General features: G+C 32.0%; 1 protein-coding gene across 2 annotated transcripts in view; it reads left to right on the top strand.

The window, feature by feature from the left end:
* Positions 1 to 16911, top strand: part of LOC142332114 (alpha-amylase-related protein-like) — a 35342-nt gene extending 18431 nt beyond the window's left edge. The window contains exons 6-10 of one of the 2 annotated variants that reach the window (XM_075378347.1): positions 5818 to 5946; positions 7383 to 7552; positions 10201 to 10426; positions 12971 to 13131; positions 16692 to 16911. In XM_075378347.1, coding sequence (XP_075234462.1) covers positions 5818 to 5946; positions 7383 to 7552; positions 10201 to 10426; positions 12971 to 13131; positions 16692 to 16871 — 866 coding nt within the window. In that variant the 3' untranslated portion in view covers positions 16872 to 16911. The remainder of the gene's footprint in view (positions 1 to 5817; positions 5947 to 7382; positions 7553 to 10200; positions 10427 to 12970; positions 13132 to 16691) is intronic. The other variant, XM_075378348.1, reaches the window with a different exon arrangement.
* The last annotated feature ends 2001 nt before the right edge of the window (positions 16912 to 18912 follow it).

An 18912-nucleotide genomic window follows, 5' to 3' on the forward strand; every position in this document is an offset into this window, starting at 1 on the left:
CAGTTGAGTTGTTCTCTTTTTGTGTTTGATGAGTATTTTTAATGTGATCTATTTTATTTATTATTATTATTATTATTTTCATTTATTTTGTGTATAAATGATTTTCTGAGACATGATTAATCAAGGCTCAGATAAATCTTATTTTGTAACATCAGTTTAGCCTTTTTTCTTAATGAAAAAGACAAGCAAATATATATAAATTGAGATAATTCTTTATTTGTCTCAATTTTTTTATTATAATGAAAAGATATCACGTAAAATACATATTTTGCATATCATACTAAATGACCATAAAAACACCACTCCTGACAATTGTGAAATGTATTTGGGATAATTTTAATTTCTTTAAATCATATGGTTTCTTCATTAGGTTAGGCTGAAAACTGTAATATCATAATAACAGTTTTCTATATAGATGTGGATTCACTTATAGCAGATGTAGGTTCCTGCTTCCATGTTTCTTTTGTTTGACATGATCTTACAATACCTGAGTAGTTTAATTTTATTCACTTCATGGTCTGATGGTATTACAGAACACCATTTTTTTTTTTTTTTTTTTTTTTTTTTTTTTTTTTTTTTAATTAAGGATAATATGAATTTGTATTATAAAAATTTCATTATAGTTAATTATTTTTCAATAAACATACTCGTATTCATTGATTAATAAAGACTAAATAAATTGATTAAAACTATCTTGATCTGAGAGAATTTTAATTTGATGTAATAGAGTTACATCAAAATTTAGCATATCTGGATCACATTGTTGCATTTTTATGGTTCAACAAGGATATTGAGAAATTAACACAAATAAAAATTTCTTAAAAATACAATTTATTACTATTAAATAATTTATAACGTATGAAATAGTAATTCAAATTAAAAAAAAACAAAATTAATTTTAAAAATTAAATTACAATTACGAAAATACAGTTCTGAATTTTACTAAAATTTTTATAATAAGTAACAGAAACTAATAATGAATTAACAATAACAATAGGAAAATCTACAATTCACTTTTACTGTTTACAAAAGAACTACCTCACACTTTATGAATGAATAGAATTATATTATATAATATAATATATATTATATGAATTAATAGAATTTCTATTCATGAAATCCTGTTCACAAATAATTTACTGCAGTTCTCAACCACGTCTAGAATACTCGTGACATACTCTTCACTTGTTTGTTATCAAACACTTACTGTGATCGCTTTTATCGCATACTGCACCAAGCTTGATCTTGAAAAAACTGTCACTCTGCGGGCAAAGTCACTGTCTCTGGCAGTATTTATATCTCCTGACCTTCAATACCAGTACCCACCTGACTTTTATTTGTTCAAGCGTAATTATTATCATTGTCATCAACCTCTATGCGTTTCTAAAAGCCCTTTTCTAGAAAGAATTTCTTAGTCATTCCTTCTAGATTCCTCTTTCTTCTTTTTGGAAGCTTCTCTACTTGTTACACTGCCTCCTCCTTAAAGCTAACTTCAAGCTCACTTCAAACTATTCTTGAAGAGTGTTGAATTATGTAGACTACGTTGTTGATTCTGTTCAAAACGATGTAAAGTCTTTCCTACATGGGCTGATGTTTCAGATATCTTTCAATTGTCTTCCATGGGCGGTAGAGCTAGAGTCGATCTCCTTCTTGAAACCCCAATGAATCTGCCTGTAGGTCATATCTTGCTTTTATATGGTCACTGGCCATCTTTAATTGATGTTGGGCATAATGATGTGCTTCTTCTGTTTTGTGACTAATCAATTCTGCTGTGTTCTGTATTGAAGGTTGCTGTTTCCCTGGCGGTGAACTGAAGAGCAAATCAATGGTAACCTCGGCTATCTTCTGAAGATCATCTTGGTAGGTGTAATACTGGTGGTTACATGCACAGCTGCTCTGTAAGCCATCAGAAAGAGAGGTAATTTTTTGTTCCAGTTGCACTGATTAACCATGATAACCTTTCTTAGGTTTGCTCCTCCAATTTTGATGTAGCATTCTGCTATGCCATCTAACTGTTGATAAAGCTACATGGTTCTCATTTTTCTAACACAAAAACTCTTGAATAAATCTTGCAAAAGACAAGATTTGAAGTTCTGTCCTTGGTCACTGTGTATTTCTCTCAGTTCCCCAAAATGGCAGAAGGAATCATTCACCAGAGTGTTTGCTACCAATGATGCTTGTTGGTTTGGTAAAGCGCAGATATCTGGCCGTTTAGTAAAATAATCCATGGCTACCAGCAGATACTTATTTTTTCTGTCAGTAATCAGGAAAGGTCCAACAATATCGATGGCGACACACTCGAATGGTGCTCCCACGTTGTCCTGTTACATGTTATCTTGGATCCACAGTTTGAGACCTTGACCACCACACACATCATACAGTTTGCACCAATTCTCTGTGTCTTGTTGTATCTGGAGGCAGTAATAGCATTGTTGCACCTTGTCCAATGTTTTTTTGACGCCAAAGTGACCTCCCAAAGTTCCATCATGAATTTCTTCCAGGCCTCCCTCACTTTACTGTTTGGGAGAACATGTTGTAGAACGACCTGTTTACCATCCACAGACTGCCATTCCTAGTAGAGGACTTCATCTTTCACTATCAGCGAATTCCATTGTGCCCAATAATGTTTGTACACCTAACTTTAAGTAAATTTTGTAATTTTTGTAAGTGCTCATCCATTCATTCCCTTTTCTTCAGCATTTTCTCTTCCAAATTTCTAAGAGTTTCCAGTTTACAGGTTCACACTTTCCCAGACCGCTTCCTCTTGACACAGTTTATTTAGTCATTCCAAAGTTTACCATCTGGACAGGAACCTTCCTTATATTTGAAAATAGAGAATGACCAATTTGAACTTTATTGCTGGGTACCAAACTATCAGGTTCTATAATTCCTGCTGTCGCTGTAATGTATTTAACAATTTGGCCATCACCACCATCCCAGTTTGTGCCAGGATCGTCTCATCCTTTAATATTTTAAAAGGATCTAAATGATGGCAAGCACTTTGGTAAGAATCACAGTAAACACCACCTACAGTTTTCAATGAAGTAAATGATTGCAGTCCTTTGACTGTGTGCAACAGTATCCATAGAATATTAGATATTGTTGGGGTACACTGTATACATGCAACCTAAAGTGTTCATCTTGATGACTCCTGGATAGCCCGATACAGGTGTACCCTGTTCTGTCTCATGCTTTTATTCAACATGTAAAACTGCAGAACATGATGGTAATGCAGTATCCTTGCAAATGTGTTCTGTTGACATAGCTCAAAGAATCTGAGTTGGGACGATCATGGAGGTCAGTCTACAATATTGGCAGCATCTTCTGTGTTAAAATAAACATGCTGACCATTCTCCAGATGAACATCTAATTTCTTTACAGTAGGAGAATGGCTGTGGATCAGAAGACCTAAAGTCTTCCGAGTAGCTTCTGACTAACTAATGTAACAACCTGTTTGAAATGAAACAATTTCATTATTATTTTCCAAGTTTTATATCGATTGAATAATCGATATAGGAGTGGACAGTAGGAGATTCAGCGTTGACCCAGCGATTACCGACCTCATATTCTGCTTTAGATCTGAGCTTTAGTTTAAAACTGTAACCACCTTGCTGAACTTCTTTGCCTGTACGTTGGACGATTATCATCACCTGTTTGCATTTCGAGAACAAATTCTTGTTGAAATTTTTTCTGACATTTACTTTCATATAAATGGATCTTGGATCTACTTCACTATAAGGCATGTGAATCATTGATTTTGTGATGTCAAATTGTAAAGGATCTTCGTTTTTGTCAGGAACTTCTGGGCTGATAAACTTGTTGACTTGAGTTGTGTTAATTCTCTCCTCTAGCCAGATTAAAATGTGGACATGAGGAAGGTCACATTTCTGCCATTTTATAAAATAACAAAAACATTTAACTGCACCAAATACCTTAAATCTTACCAGCAATTGCATCCGTTTTTTTTTTTTTTACTTTAAGATTGAACACCCTGCTGATAATGTTAACAATTTTGCGGCTTTTGGGCCACAAATAAAGCCTCCTCAATCTCCTTCCATTTTGGGTTACACATGAATGTGATGAATATGTTTGGATGCCTGTAGTAGCGCATGTACATCATTCTGTTGTGCATTCTTTTGTGTATATAATACGATCTCCCAGTGAAAGATAATGGCAAAATAACCAACTGTCCAGTATTCTCAAGGTGTCCATCTCGAGCAATTGCACCCTGCAAATGAAAATACTGCTCTGCCATTGCATTACCTAATTGGACCTTATGAAATTCAGCAGTTCTGCCTCAATTTTAGCACACATGTCGACCCATAGTTGGTTAGGAAGAGAATGCTAGTGGGGTAGGTAAATTCACCTGGTTATTAAACCAAATGAATTCTGTAAACCATCATTCTGTAAACACAGAAATCCATACAGCTCACTTTTTATTTATCTGTTCTCCACTTACAAGATCTGTTAGAGAGTACATGATTTTGTGTCTTTCTCTTCATGTCAGAACGTGAGTGGATATTATAGGCAATTGTATGATCACTGTGTTTCTGCAATTTAAACTAGGCTGCCCTCCTTTACTTGAGATTACAATGTCTTGTCACTCACTGATGTGTTTCTTCACTAAAATAATAGCATCTTCATGGGTCATGGAGGATTGTACCAACCCATACAATCAATCACCTGTCAGTTTCTTGTCCGATTGGATCACTACTTTAAAATCTGGAACTTCATTCCCTTGCACTGCTGTCCTCAATTCCCTAACATATGGATTGTGTTCATGTAGCATAGTTTGCAGAGCTGTCATTATATAAGAATGCAAATTAGTATATAAATTACTCCTTACTCGTCCCCTCCATTAGAGTCTCCATGGAAGTAAATCAGCAGAAACTTCGATTGTTCATTAACAGTGAGTAGGAGGGATCGTATTCAATTAAAAACTTTACCCTATACTTTCAATGTCTGACATATAACTTTCACCATAAACATTTCCTCCGAACGAAGCAATTGAAAAACAGAATTACAGATGCATAGATAAATCAAGAATTGGTTGATGTTTGCACTTCACCGATCAAAAACATGCGCAATGGATGAGGCTGCTTGTGGATGAAGAGGCCACATTGGTGGAGCTGCTGCACCAAACCAATGGAGGCTGCAGAAGGGTTAGCTATACTTTTCCTGATGCACAACATAGCCTGCAAATTCTTGTTTCCATTTCTTGGCTGAGCAGAATGCACACACAGAGGAGATTTTTCTAGTGCCTAGAGAAAGAGCTTTATCCGATTCATAATAAAGAGGCTGTTAATTGAATTCATTTTACCTATTGATGTTGCCGGTTTTGTGGTCTAGTAAGCATTCAGTGCGGTCCTCTTTGTTTTCTAAGTTCTGCTGGTTGAAATGTGTACTTGGTCAGCCTCCAACCACTTCCTCTGATTCAGCTGCTCTACTGGTTGAGCCACAAGCTTGTTTTGAACCTCTAGGAGGTGGTTTCTTTCCTTTCAGTTGCTTGTTCTCGTGAAAAATTAGTCATTTCACCTCATTACAGTCATGGTGAAAAAAATATAATGGAGTAAAAGGATAAATCTCTTCCTTTTTTCTTTTAAAGGAATATTATTAAATCACATTTTCACACCAAAGGGGAATAGGGCCTTGATATAGCTTAAAACATTTCCTGGCATAACATAAATGTAACCTGAAAATTTTAAACCAATCTCCTTCTCGTGTGATGCTGATCAAACGAACAAACAGACAAATGTTTGTATTTATATATAAGATAAATAAGATGTTTATTTTCAATTAATATTTCTCTTATTTCAGATAAATCATGGGCAATTCATGCTCAAGATTATGTACGAAAAGGACGAGTAACAGACTACAAATATGCACTGAAACTTGGAGAATATTTTATAGGGAACAAAAAAAGCTTAAAAAATCTAATTTCTTGGAGTAAGATATATTTTTATTATTATTGTTATTATAAACATTAATAATCTCAATATAATAAGACAAAGTCAACTAGAGAACATAGCTTGAAAACAATCAGAATCATATGTTTTTCCAATTTATTTTTAATAATTTGATATTATTCTATTTTCATAACTGTCCAGAACTGAAGACTATCCATGTTTATTTTCTACATATCTCATCTTTATTTGATCAATGTTTTTTAGGAGCCTTCACATATTTAATTTAAATTTGTTATTTAGTTCTTAATTTTTCAAATTTATTTCACTCATTTAAGAAAATAAGGAAATAAAATGAACAGCATTTTTTACAGTAGCATCTTATAATGTAGTGTTATCAGCCATAAAAATTCAGATAGGATGCAGTTAGTTGTACTTTCAAACTTTTCTCTTTTTTCTTCAAACGCTTTGTTCAACAACTTTAGGATAATAAATAGATAAATAGGATTATAAAATATTATTAGGTTACTTTTCTACCATCTGAAATGAAATTTTCATTCGGGAGTTATTATTCTTGCCCACAGAACCTTATTCTGTGCAGTGATTTGAGCCACAGCAACCAGTCATAGTAATTATTATTTTTTTGCCTTGAGTTTGGCACCACTATACTCAGCAGCTACAAAAGAGCATGCTTATAAGGCTATGATAGAGTATACCAATGCAGAGTCCTGGATGACATACTGGAGAGAAGATGCTCCACTGCAACAAACCATAAAGTTTTTGATTTTGACTTTAACTTCCTGATGGTAGGAAATCAGATTTATACAAGTCTGAAGCAGTGGAAGTCAACTTCCACTGCTGACCACCCAGCAATTAACTTATTTAAAAGCTCCTGTCAATGACACTAATTCCTCTAGCACCAATTATTAATCATGAAAGCATTGAAGTAAAGTCTGATGTATGTTCTTATATGGTTGAACATCTAATGGTGATATCTTGCACTAACACTTCAACAATTTTTACTCTATTCACATCAGTTTAATGACATTTTTTATTATTATTATTTTAAATTGGCATCAACTACTATAATTATTAGCCATCAACAGAATCCAACTATGTACAGTTGTTGCACATAATATTCTATTAAGTAAGTTTAAAGTAGTAGTGTGTTGATTTAGGTAAAAACAAAACTGTTGCCTGGTTTGATGTAGGTGGATATTATTTTTTTTAAAGAATAAGTGACTATTCTTTTTTAGCAAAGATTCACACTCATAAATATAGATGCAAGGATAAATTTACATTTTTAATTTTCTAGATTGATTAAAAACAAGATTTAAAAAATATATATTCCATATAAATTCAAGGAATAAATAATATTATATCACTAATGAAAATGTGTAAATATATATTATCAAGCATAAATAAATTAAGCTTGATTAACAATCTTTAGTTAATATATTATACCTTAATTTGTTACAGCCAATAAAAGTTTTGTACCAAACAAAAGTTCAGTTGTATTTTTAACTACTGATTCATTACAAGCACTTAAGGGTGGGTTAGGTGGATATCCACCAATAAAAAAAGAACATATCTTCAATTTTGAGGAGTATTTAAAAGCTGAATTTTCTCAAGGAATGATTGCAATTATGGTAAGTACTAGAAAAATAGCATGAAATGCTATTTTTCACCCCCTGAAATGTTCAGGTAATTAATGTTCATTCTATTGTAATAATTGTGTATACCACATGAATCATCAATTTTACCCACCTGTGGTTGGGAATTTGGAGCCCCTTTCCCAATGAAATAACTGACTTGCAATGAAAAGTGGAAGTCAACCCTAGGACATACTGAACACTAGAACTGCAGTTTGTGTAAATAGTGGATAATCCCCCATTGGGATAGGGGAAAAAGCAAGGGACAACACCCAAGGGCCTTGAAGAAGCAATTGAAATCCCTACCCAATCTATAATAGAATAACTTGTACCTATGTAAGAAATTTTTTCTTTAATTTTTTTTTTTCGAAGTGGGAAAATTTGCCTCAACCAAACTCCCAGCAGCCTGTACAATCTGGCGTACATACTTGCTTTCAAGATACAATATCCTGAAATGTTAATATTTCAAAATATTATTTTCTACAATGATTGTTTTTATTGTTTATTGCAACAATAAGAAAAAACTACTGAATAATAATAAATACATTATTATTATTATAATAATAGCATTAATTATTCAGAAGTGGAAAAAAGCAACTCTAGCTTTAGATTAAACGACAAATTCAACGTATGTTTTATTTATCAGTGTATCTTATTTGGATCAGTAGTTATGGAAAATGTATATAAAATTGAAATTAATATTGGCACATCTTAGAAATTCATTCCATTCTGTCAGATAATGAAAAAAAAGTAATAAGCAAAAGCATGTTGATTGATAGTTCTGTATCACAAATATAACTCATTTCCTGCAATTATTTATTTTTAAATAGTAAATTTAAACTTGAATTTAATATTAAAAATCTTTATTTTATTCAGTTTAAACAGTTTCATTTTTATTGGAATCCTTCATGTTGGAGAATTATGAAGCTCTATCTTTCTAAGGGTCGGATTTTGACCTGTAAAAAATTATTCATTAAATAATTAATGCCAGTCTAATAATTTCCGTTGATTTCTATTTAAGGTCAAATTCTTGTTATAGTAACTACTGTACTTGATACATAAAAAACAACACTATGAAATGATAGCAGTCTAGTAGCAGTAGTAGTAGAATGAAAGCCAAATAAGTAGTATCTTCTGCCAAGAAGTCATAATAATAAAGATACAAATTTTCCTTTTTGGAATTAAAAATAAATATATATGGATATTTCCAATTTCACTGATACATAAAGAATGAATTTTTAACAAAAAAAAAAAATATATATATATATATATATAAATAAAAGCACACCCATTTACCATTACCAACTGGATAATTTTATCAATTAATACCTTAAAACTTCTACTCTTTCTATATCAATTATCAAAGTGAATGTAATATTTTCCTCAGTTTACAAAAAACTCATTATTACCAAAAGTTTTGAATGTCTTATCCCAATGATTCTTGATCGTGAGTCATTTACAATAAACATATATCTCATTGAGTTAAGTTATGCTGGTTGTCTTATTACAGTATATTAATGCTCTTCACAATACCATTAATAGAAGATATTTTATGTAAAGAGTATTTGGTGATACTGACAGAAGAGATTCCTAATTTCTTGATCATCATCATTACTAAGTGCTGAAATGTATTATCATAATGCTATATACGCGTATTATAGTGGAAGCCATTGCAGAACTCATAAGTACTTTGAAATGAATTTTAAAAAAATTAGTATGAAATTTGATGTTTAAAGCATATAGCAGATAGTTTTCATTTATGCTTGAAAATGTTTGTTTATGTAATTTTAATTTTATGAACAGTATTTTTCAAACAGTACCACTTTTTTATAGTCTTACTCACACTTTATTTAAAATAAAATTTTTAATAAAAATTACTTTAATAAATGCTTAGAAAAAGTAAAAATATACCATTCAATTCTTCCTGAAATCTTGAATTTTTTTAGTTGGATTTTGGAAGTTGGCATTTGAGTTATTCTTGTCCATGACAGTCAGCTGCAATATTAATTAAAATTACTCTTGTATTTATGTGACCATCCTTATTGAACGATGAAACTAGTTTCTTATTGATGTAAACATTGTTACTGGTGATATTTCTATCCATTTTGAATATCATTTTTGTGTGTATAAGGTCAAGTGTGCAACAAGATGTGATCCTTTTTATTTTTACATGTAAAATATCAAGGATGATGTCAGTGTTGATAGATTTGTGACTACGTAATTACATTACTAATTAGTAAATGTTGATGTGTAAAGCATTTTAAAAGATTTGGGGTTTATTTAATCTTCAGACAACAAACAAAACAAAACAAATCTTTACAGATAGATCACAATCATAAAATTATATACGAAACTGTTCCAATTGCACTCAATTGTACAAAATAGGATACAATTTAATACAAGATAAAAATTATTTTTACAAAAGCTTAAATTATAAATTAATTAGTTTTATTTAATTCGGCTAAATTCAAAGAATTGAATAAATTACTTTTAACAAATTTTTAAATCGATTTTATTTCATCATAAAATATTTATTTTACTTATACAGTTTATGATAATCTATTTATTATAAAATTATAAGTTTGATTTTAAGATAAATTTTGAATTCATTTAACATATTATTATATTTAATTTAATTTATTAAGCTTGCAGCAACTTATTTGTTTTCACAAAATCATGACATTATACTCATAACATCATCATCAAGTTATTTAAGCAAAGGGAAAGCACTACCAAAAATAAACGAGACAAACAAAGTCATGAATGTGTTAACAAAAACGGAAAACAAAATGTGTAGAAAAGAGTTTATATGTGAGCATAGATGGAACATTATACTCAGCTTGATAGAATTTAACATATATATAAGATCAGGTAAGGCTTAAAGGTATTTTTTTAATAATTTCACTCTGAAAAATTATTATATATACAAAAAGAATTTTTAGTCGCTACTATTCACGAAAAAAAACACCCATTTATCATTAACTGGATAATTTTATCAATTAATACTTAAAAACTTTTACTCTTCCTATATCAGTTATTAATGTGAATGTAATATTATAATCAGTTTACAAAAAATTCATTATTACCAGATTCTTATTCATTATTACCAAATTTGTCTTATTCCAATGATTCTTGATCATGAGTCACTTACAATAAACATCCTGTAAACCTTTTATAATGTTTGTTCAAGATTTTATTACCTGGTGAAGCAATAAATTGTGAAATTTAAACAGGAAAATAATATTTATGAAATATTTATTTTTTTACTGATATTTCTGATAATTTATTTCATATTTTAGATCATACTTCATAAACACTAATTTAGAATATTACACCCTTTTTACCCTGTGTTTTTGTTTGTTATGGTTATTGATAAAAATTATTTAAAGCTGAAAAACTTTAAATGGCAAACCAGACCAAATTTAATAAAATACATCATAACGGTTTGCAGCTACATTTAGGTATTTATTACTGATGCTACTCTTTCACCACAGCAACATACACAGACTTGTCAACTGATAATATGGCTGGGATTTTTTTTTTAGTTAATCTGACATCTATTTAGAATGAAAAGTCAGATATGGTCTTTTTTATATACATATAAAATATTAAGGTTAAGGTTATTACTGTTGATGGATTGAAAATGTTAATAGCTGGCTAAATTAAGGCAATATGTAAAAAAATATGGTTCTACAAGTTTCATTAAAAAAAATACTAAATTCTAATAAAAAAACAAATTTCTTCTTCAGAATAGATTCTGAACAGATTTCTGTTCAAAGAGATAATAGTTATGATCTCTTTTCCTCTGAGGTCAAAAATGTTTTCATAATGAACTGCACTTTCTCATACCCTGAGTAATCTATATTATAAGTTTAGTCATCAGTTATTTGCAATGTATAATTACACTTCTTCATTTCCTAGTGATCTAATTTTTTGTAATCATATTTTCATCTGCTTCTACAGCAAACTTTCCTCTACTTCAAAGTATATCCCCTTCTCATCTCTAAATTAAAAAAGAAAAAATACCAATAAAAAAACTTTCTAATAATATTAATTATTATTATTAACACAATTAACGTCTTCCCTCATTTATCAATTATGGCTCAATGATGACTGTCCCTGATCGTATTATTTTATCTTCACTGTCTGTCTTTAGTGGAGAACAACTCTTTATACTTCAACAACTAATTGGTATACGCTATTTCAACTAAGTATAATGGATTTGTAATTTAGTAACTAATACTAGTATAGAAATAATAATATTAGTGTCTAACATTTATGAAAAATCTTACTAAATGTTAGGGACTAAGATTAGAAAATGAGATTGAAGATGTTATAAAAGAATGGATTGGGAAATCTTACAATGATGGAAGAAGATCCAGAGTATGTCCAAGGGTGAACTTGAGAGTAAAGGAAAGCTTGAGAGAAGGATATAAAACTAGCAACAAGGTGAGTGAGGAGACACGTTAGAGAAATAAAAAATGTTGGGATGCCTAATTAACATAGATCCAACAGTATCTGGAATGGGATCAGAATATGTATGGTGTTGAAATATGTGGATTAAAAAAAAATCTGATTCTGGCATAAAGAAACTACGAATCACTTATTTAGAATTATCATAGCAATAATAAAAATAATTATAATAGGCAAAAAGTCAGGAATAAAATCAGCGATAACTGATAGCAGTCAGACAGTGATTCATGGTGTTACAGCCACTGACAACTAACTTTACAGCAATAAATATCTGGTGTGTATCCATTTACATGCCATGGAGATTTACATAATCAGCTTTACAGGCTTTAAATTGCTATGAAGAAAGAGATTAATATATAATGTATATAGTGATTACTTTTTAAATTTTAATGAGAGAAGCTTCTATGATTAGCCACTAAAAGGAAAACACTGTAATTCATTTAAAAAATAAAAACAGTACTGTTTAACTCTGATGATTTGTTTTTACATAAATTACGATAGCAACCCTTATCATTAATAGACAATGAAATTTTCAATATCTTATTGTACAGGGCTGAAGAAGTTAAGTTGATTCAAAATTTGATATTCTCAGTAGCCATCACAATACGTTTTTTAATTTATTTGTCAATCCTTTAATGTTTATATCAAACTAAATTATTCTTACTTAACTTACAGTAAACAATATTCAGTGATATTAAATTTACTAAATAACATCTGTGGGAACTAGTTTATTAAGCATGGCATATCAAATTAGCCTTTATCCTAACAGATTGAATATTTCTTAGGTATTTTGTATCTGGTTGAAAGATGGTAGTTTATAATCTATTTCAGTATCCTTTAATATATCATTAGTTTTATATATGTATATCATTATTAAAAATAATTTTATATGACATAAGTTTTCTGATTGAAGTTTCAATTTAATCAAAATTGTTTTAATAGGTCAAATCACTCAATCAAGTTCAGCTAATTTTGAACATACGATTAAAAATAATTTTTATATGTTGGATGACAACCCACAAATAATAGCATTTTGTGTTAATGAAAAAGGTTTTGTTATAATAAACAATAGTGGTTCACCTCTTAAAAATGTAGAAGTAGAAGTAAGTAAACATTTTATTTTATTACAATGCATTTTCTTTCTTTTATTGTAAAAACCAAATTCATGATTTAAAACAAACAACATACACGTAATTTCATAGATGTACATTCAATCTGTCCACTTCATTAAACAATGAAAGGTTCTACTAAACTGTATGCATTCTATTTTCACTTTCTGTTTCTAAATCGAAATCATATTTTATGATTTTGTTCATCAAGTAAAAATCAACTATGTTTAGCAGGCAATTTAGTTACACCAATCATGGTCAATATATGTGCTGGACAATGTTGCAAATGCATAGATAGCATGTGTACAGTTAACATATGTGGCATGAAGGGGTTCAATATACTGAACCAAAACTATGATTCTTGCAATCAAAATGCTGCTGCATTTAAAGAGATGCTGCAAGTTCGGGGCGATCGTGCAAAAAAACGTTTTTTTGCAGATTTCCCTGTCCAGATGGAGGTAGCCACAATTGTAGTCCAACATAGCTTGCTGCTCCTTCAACCAGTCGTGTCCTAAGATGATTTCTTCCTGAATTCCTAGCAGAAACGTGGTGGGAATTTCGCAAAGAAACTCTATTTGCACCACTCCCGTGGTACGGCAGGAAGTGAATTCAATGCCAAATCTATCTTGATGTCTGTGTTGGAATTGGCTTGCCACGGTAATAGCTCAGCTCTTCCAAAGCTGAAGTTCGCCGCAGAATCTTTGGCTGCCTTCGTGAGTCGTCCTGCCACTTCAACGGTGATTCTAGGGATGTCCGAGCCTAGTTGATTAAGTGTGGTTCCACAGACGGGACCCTTACTCGTTTCCCTGGTGCGACTTCTTTATTGGGCTGTCCCTGTGGAAACGGCGCTCCGGACAGTAATAACACAATGGAGTCAAGCAGCTTCAACGTCGAGTTGCTTTGTCATCTGTTATAGCCACAGAAGTATGCGGTTGAAGCTCACCTACTCGATCCAGCGAACTCCGCCCAGAACTACCGCAGATTTCGTGAGTACTCTTCAACTTCATTGTAGCTTGGATCTCCTACTCGTCCGCTTCGATGATGACGGCCCGATGCGGCAGGTCGACAATATCATGGGTGGTTGCTGCCCGCAGCGAAAGTCGAATCTGGAGTCTGAGCTGCTCTAGCAGCATTGACAGGAAGGCAACTTCACTACCGGGAACTGAATGAGTTTACTCTTTTGCAATAGGAAAGCTCCGCTGGTTCATTAACTCTTTGAACTCATCCATAAACTTGAGACCAGAGCTTGGCAGTAGTCTGCGGGCGGTTATATTGATGTCAAAACCGGTCGATGAACTCGGGCAAATCGAATTGTAGGTCTTTGTATTGTCTAACCCAGGTCAGAGCCTCTCGTTTCAGCTGTCTTTCGGCCCATTGGTTTCGACGGCATGTGGCAATTTAAAACCATGTGATAGCCCTCAAAAGGGCTGTTTGAAGTTTTTGGAATGATGGTTCTGAAAAAAGCTGTTGCTTCACCGGCGTGGCCGAGGCGTTTCTCCCCAAGCGATCCCACGCTGGAATGGCTTCTGCTACTGAGGCCACTGCCTAGGCACTTGAAGCCCGGCGAGCTGAGGCGGGAAGGTAGCGTACGCGCCCAGCGGCTCCCTCACCGGGTCGGCCAGACCTGCTGCTTCTAATGTTGGCATCCGCCGGGAGATCCCACGTTGAGCCGGCAAGGAACTTCTTCCTCCTTCCATCTTCTTGTACTTCTACTCCAGGCAATGGTCGATAACGAATTGAAAATTCGCTCTGCCGTTCGCTCTTTTATAGGAGCCTGCGAGTGATGGGGCCGCAGCGTCACTGTGGTGGGAGAGTCCATCTATCTTGGTAGGAGTGGTGCTGTGCAGGCGCATACATATACTGTACTCCTGGTGACATCTGAGCGTCTAGGCTGAATTAAATATGAAGCTTGGCATGTATGTGGCAACAATACATAACTTATTTTTCATCTGTAGATTAAAGAGTCACACATTATAATTACTGTGCAATCATTTCTCTACAATACATGTATTTAGTCTATTGCAGTGGTTCCCAAACGTTTTTGATTCTCATTGCCCCTACTGAATTCAGAATCTCCCAAAGTGTCCTATATAAAATTATTAACAAGTACAATTTTTTGCAACTTGTTGGGTAAAGATTAATAAAATACATTTTCAATCCATATTTCATTCAGCCATTCACATACAGTGTTATGCCAGTGTGGAAGTGCACCATCTTGTTGCTATGTAAAGTTCTGTAGTTCATATTGCAGTTGAAAGATTTCCTAGGACTAGGCACAAAAGTCTCTTACACGTTCAACATTGTCTTCAGACACATTCAGTCTTCCTGTACTCTTCCCTTTACAAATACAGTCAGTGGTTTTAAATCATTTATACCATCTACGAATGTTATTGTTACTTGAGGATCACAACACAACTTCAAATGGAATGCACAGTAACTACAGATTCACACTTTGCAAACTGCAAAACACAGAACGCTCTCTGTTGAGGGATCACCATCTTTGCTACTAGCACTTTCAAGTGTAAGGTAGATGAAACAGTTTATGAGCTTTCGCACAGCTAAAATTGTTTGAATTGCCCTTTCATTTCATGTATAATTAATTAATGAATATGAAACTTGAGAAATATTAGTTTTCAAACCCCGATATTCATTTTGAAACACTTTATATACTAGAAAAATGAAATTTTTAGTCAAGAAAGTTAATAATTTTGTCCATACTACGCAATTTATTAAAAGCCTTAAACTAATATCTAGACTTGGTGATGATAAATTGATGAGAACAGTTCAGTATGGAGTTATATCAGTATAACTATCTCATAAACAATAGAAAATACTGTTTTTGGGAAAATCATGAAACCAAAATTTACAATTGAGTCAATCTAAAAAAGAAAGCATGATAATAATGAAGAAATATTAAAACGCATAGAAGATAATCTGTATTTTTTTTGAAAGAGCAGGCACTGCCATGGCTACTATGGTCATTGGCCTGGTGGAAATTGGTAGTGTATGATAAGATACTATGCCTCTGCACTCTGCACAAAATGCCGAGACACTTCCTTATTTATGTTATAATTATTTAGATAATTTGTAAGAATATTTCTTTTATTTTATTAATTAAGAAAGAGTACAATATTTTCAGAGCAAATTTAAGTCAAATTATCATAAATCTCATCAATTTAATAAAATTATCAATTATTAAATATATTTAATACAATTGAATTATACTGGTAATTAACATACTACCATTGCCAACATGACATGCTATTTTTCAATTAAACTGTAATGTAGATTTTGCTGAAAGTTGATAGTTTCTGTCTTTAATTGCTTAAATGAAATGCCTAGATGATCTATGATCAGCAGTGAGCTGTAAATAGTGAAATGAAAACTAAAGACAGCCAAGTAATCTGTAAATTATTATGGGCTGTAACAGAGAAGAAAGAACAAAGTAAAATTTCTCTATCATTTAAATTAAATTTAATTATTTTAAAGTAGTTTTCATAATAAATAATACAGCATTCTATATTAAAGAAATCAATTAATTTTGTTTGTTGCAGACATGTTTCAAAAATCCCGGAATATACTGTGATATTATGTCAGGAGATAAAGAAAATAATAAGTGTACTGGTAATGAAATAACTGTAAACCGTAATGGAATTGCAGTTATAAGCATGTATCCAAATACACCTCAAGTTTATCAAGGAAATAAATTCCTAGAGAGTACGGGAAAAATATAAAATAAATATGATTGTATAAATAAATTTCTTTATTTTGTTTTATTGTCTAAAATATTAATTAAAATACCAAATAGTTTAAGTTAGTTTTGATTCAAATCAGGTAAAAGTCATATAAAATTACAATCATTATTCAAGTTTTACAGGCAGAACGAGATAATGCTGTAAATCCACTGACAATTACATCATGTTTATGGCAATGTTATGAATGACATTGCAATTAGACCAGAGCCAGAAATTTAGAAAGGGGTACAGATGAATAAGATGTGGAGAGATAGGGCAACCTCAGTCTTATCTACTGAACTTTAGAAAGGGAATTTTTCTAAAAGAACTCACGAAATCATGAAATTTAGATCACAAGAGCATTAGATAATTATTTTAAAAACTAGCAGAAATCATTCATATTGTTCAGTGGTGTGGTTCCGCGCCGCTTGATTAGGATATTGAGAGGTTGTTGACGATTTATAATGTTTATATAATTATAGTTTATTGGTATAAAATGTTCAAATTACAACCAGGCAATATTCAGACCCATTAACAAAAGAAACCGCTAGTTTTAACCACTAGTCTTACATTAACAAACAATCATATAAAATTCACTTCCTAATTCCTTTTGTTGTCTATCTTAACAGTTAGTTTATGAATGAACTCTATCACATTATTTCTTTCACATATTCACTTATAGTTTTACTGTAACTCACCGACAGTACTTTCCTGGTTACTGAATTACTCATGGTTGTGAGAACCTACAGTGTGGCAACACTATAGTTAGTTGTTAAGAGCTGCAGCAGTTCATTTTAAATCAAGATCCACTTGCAAAAAGTTGGTATAAGAACTTCAGCTTCACGTAGAATTCAGGCTATTATATAATGGAAATGAAGTTAAAATTTTTACCAAAAAATTATGTAAGTAAAATTATAAACTCTGGCTTTATAAAAAAAATTAATTTTGTTCTACAGGGATAAAAAAAATCCAAAATTGTTTTACCAAAAGCCTCTTTCAAATGTAAAGGTGATTTGGTGTGACGTCTCTGCATAAAACATATTTTTACTTTTTTTTTTTGAAAATGAAAACTGTCAACAGCAACCAACAAAGGGATACATTATAGAACCTTTTCTCCCTGAGCATGTAGTACGTAGTTAATGATTTCAGTTATTTAGAAAGTTGTTGCTGCTGACATTGGCCACAATAAAGAAGAAATACATAAATTCTTTTTGGAAATGTCATCTTGCAAGACAAGATTTTCCTAATCAATTAATCACTAAAAATAGAGGTTTGAGATCGGACCAACATCTCCCAATGTGACAGCTACAGGATTTTTTTCTAGTAGGAATATCACATGAAAATTGTTTTTGTGAATAAACCCAAGGACTACAACAAATAAAAGAAAATATCTTGCAGGAAATATTTTTGCATAACTCAGGATATACTTCCGAGCCATGGATAGTGTTTTTGGACACATCATAATTTACTAAGCATATTTTTCCCAACAATGAATCAGTTTTCTTATTCTGTCCACACGAATGCAAGCAATGTTTCCCTGGCCCACAACCTCATTATATCTTCAGTTCATTATCTGTGGTGAAATGAATATCCTTAACATCACTCTTTTAATTGAAGAAAGTGAAAACAGTAGGACGCTATATCTGGTATGGAGGAAATGCAATAATTTCAATTCACAAGAACCACACAGAAGTTGCACATTATGTGTGTGGCTGAGCATTATCATGTTGCAGAATTATTGGCTCCATAGATTGTCAAACATGACATACTCCAAAGGTGTTTTAACATCTCTATATATCATAAAAAATTTAGTTAACCCAGCTTCCAGATAGAAAAGCTTCAGTTAAATATATGTTTGGAATCCCAGAACATCTTTACATATCATACAGAATTTACATCGATCTGGCTTTCATGTAGTCAGTTACAAACATACATTTGGAAATCCTGAACAATGTCAAGAAAGGTTTTTTTTGTTTTCTGAGGATTGTTTTGAATTTATTTCATTGTGGTGAACCACAGTGCCAATATTCCATGCTCTGTA

This window comes from Lycorma delicatula, chromosome 11 (assembly GCF_047948215.1).
Source record: "Lycorma delicatula isolate Av1 chromosome 11, ASM4794821v1, whole genome shotgun sequence".
Lineage (NCBI taxonomy): Eukaryota > Metazoa > Arthropoda > Insecta > Hemiptera > Fulgoridae > Lycorma > Lycorma delicatula.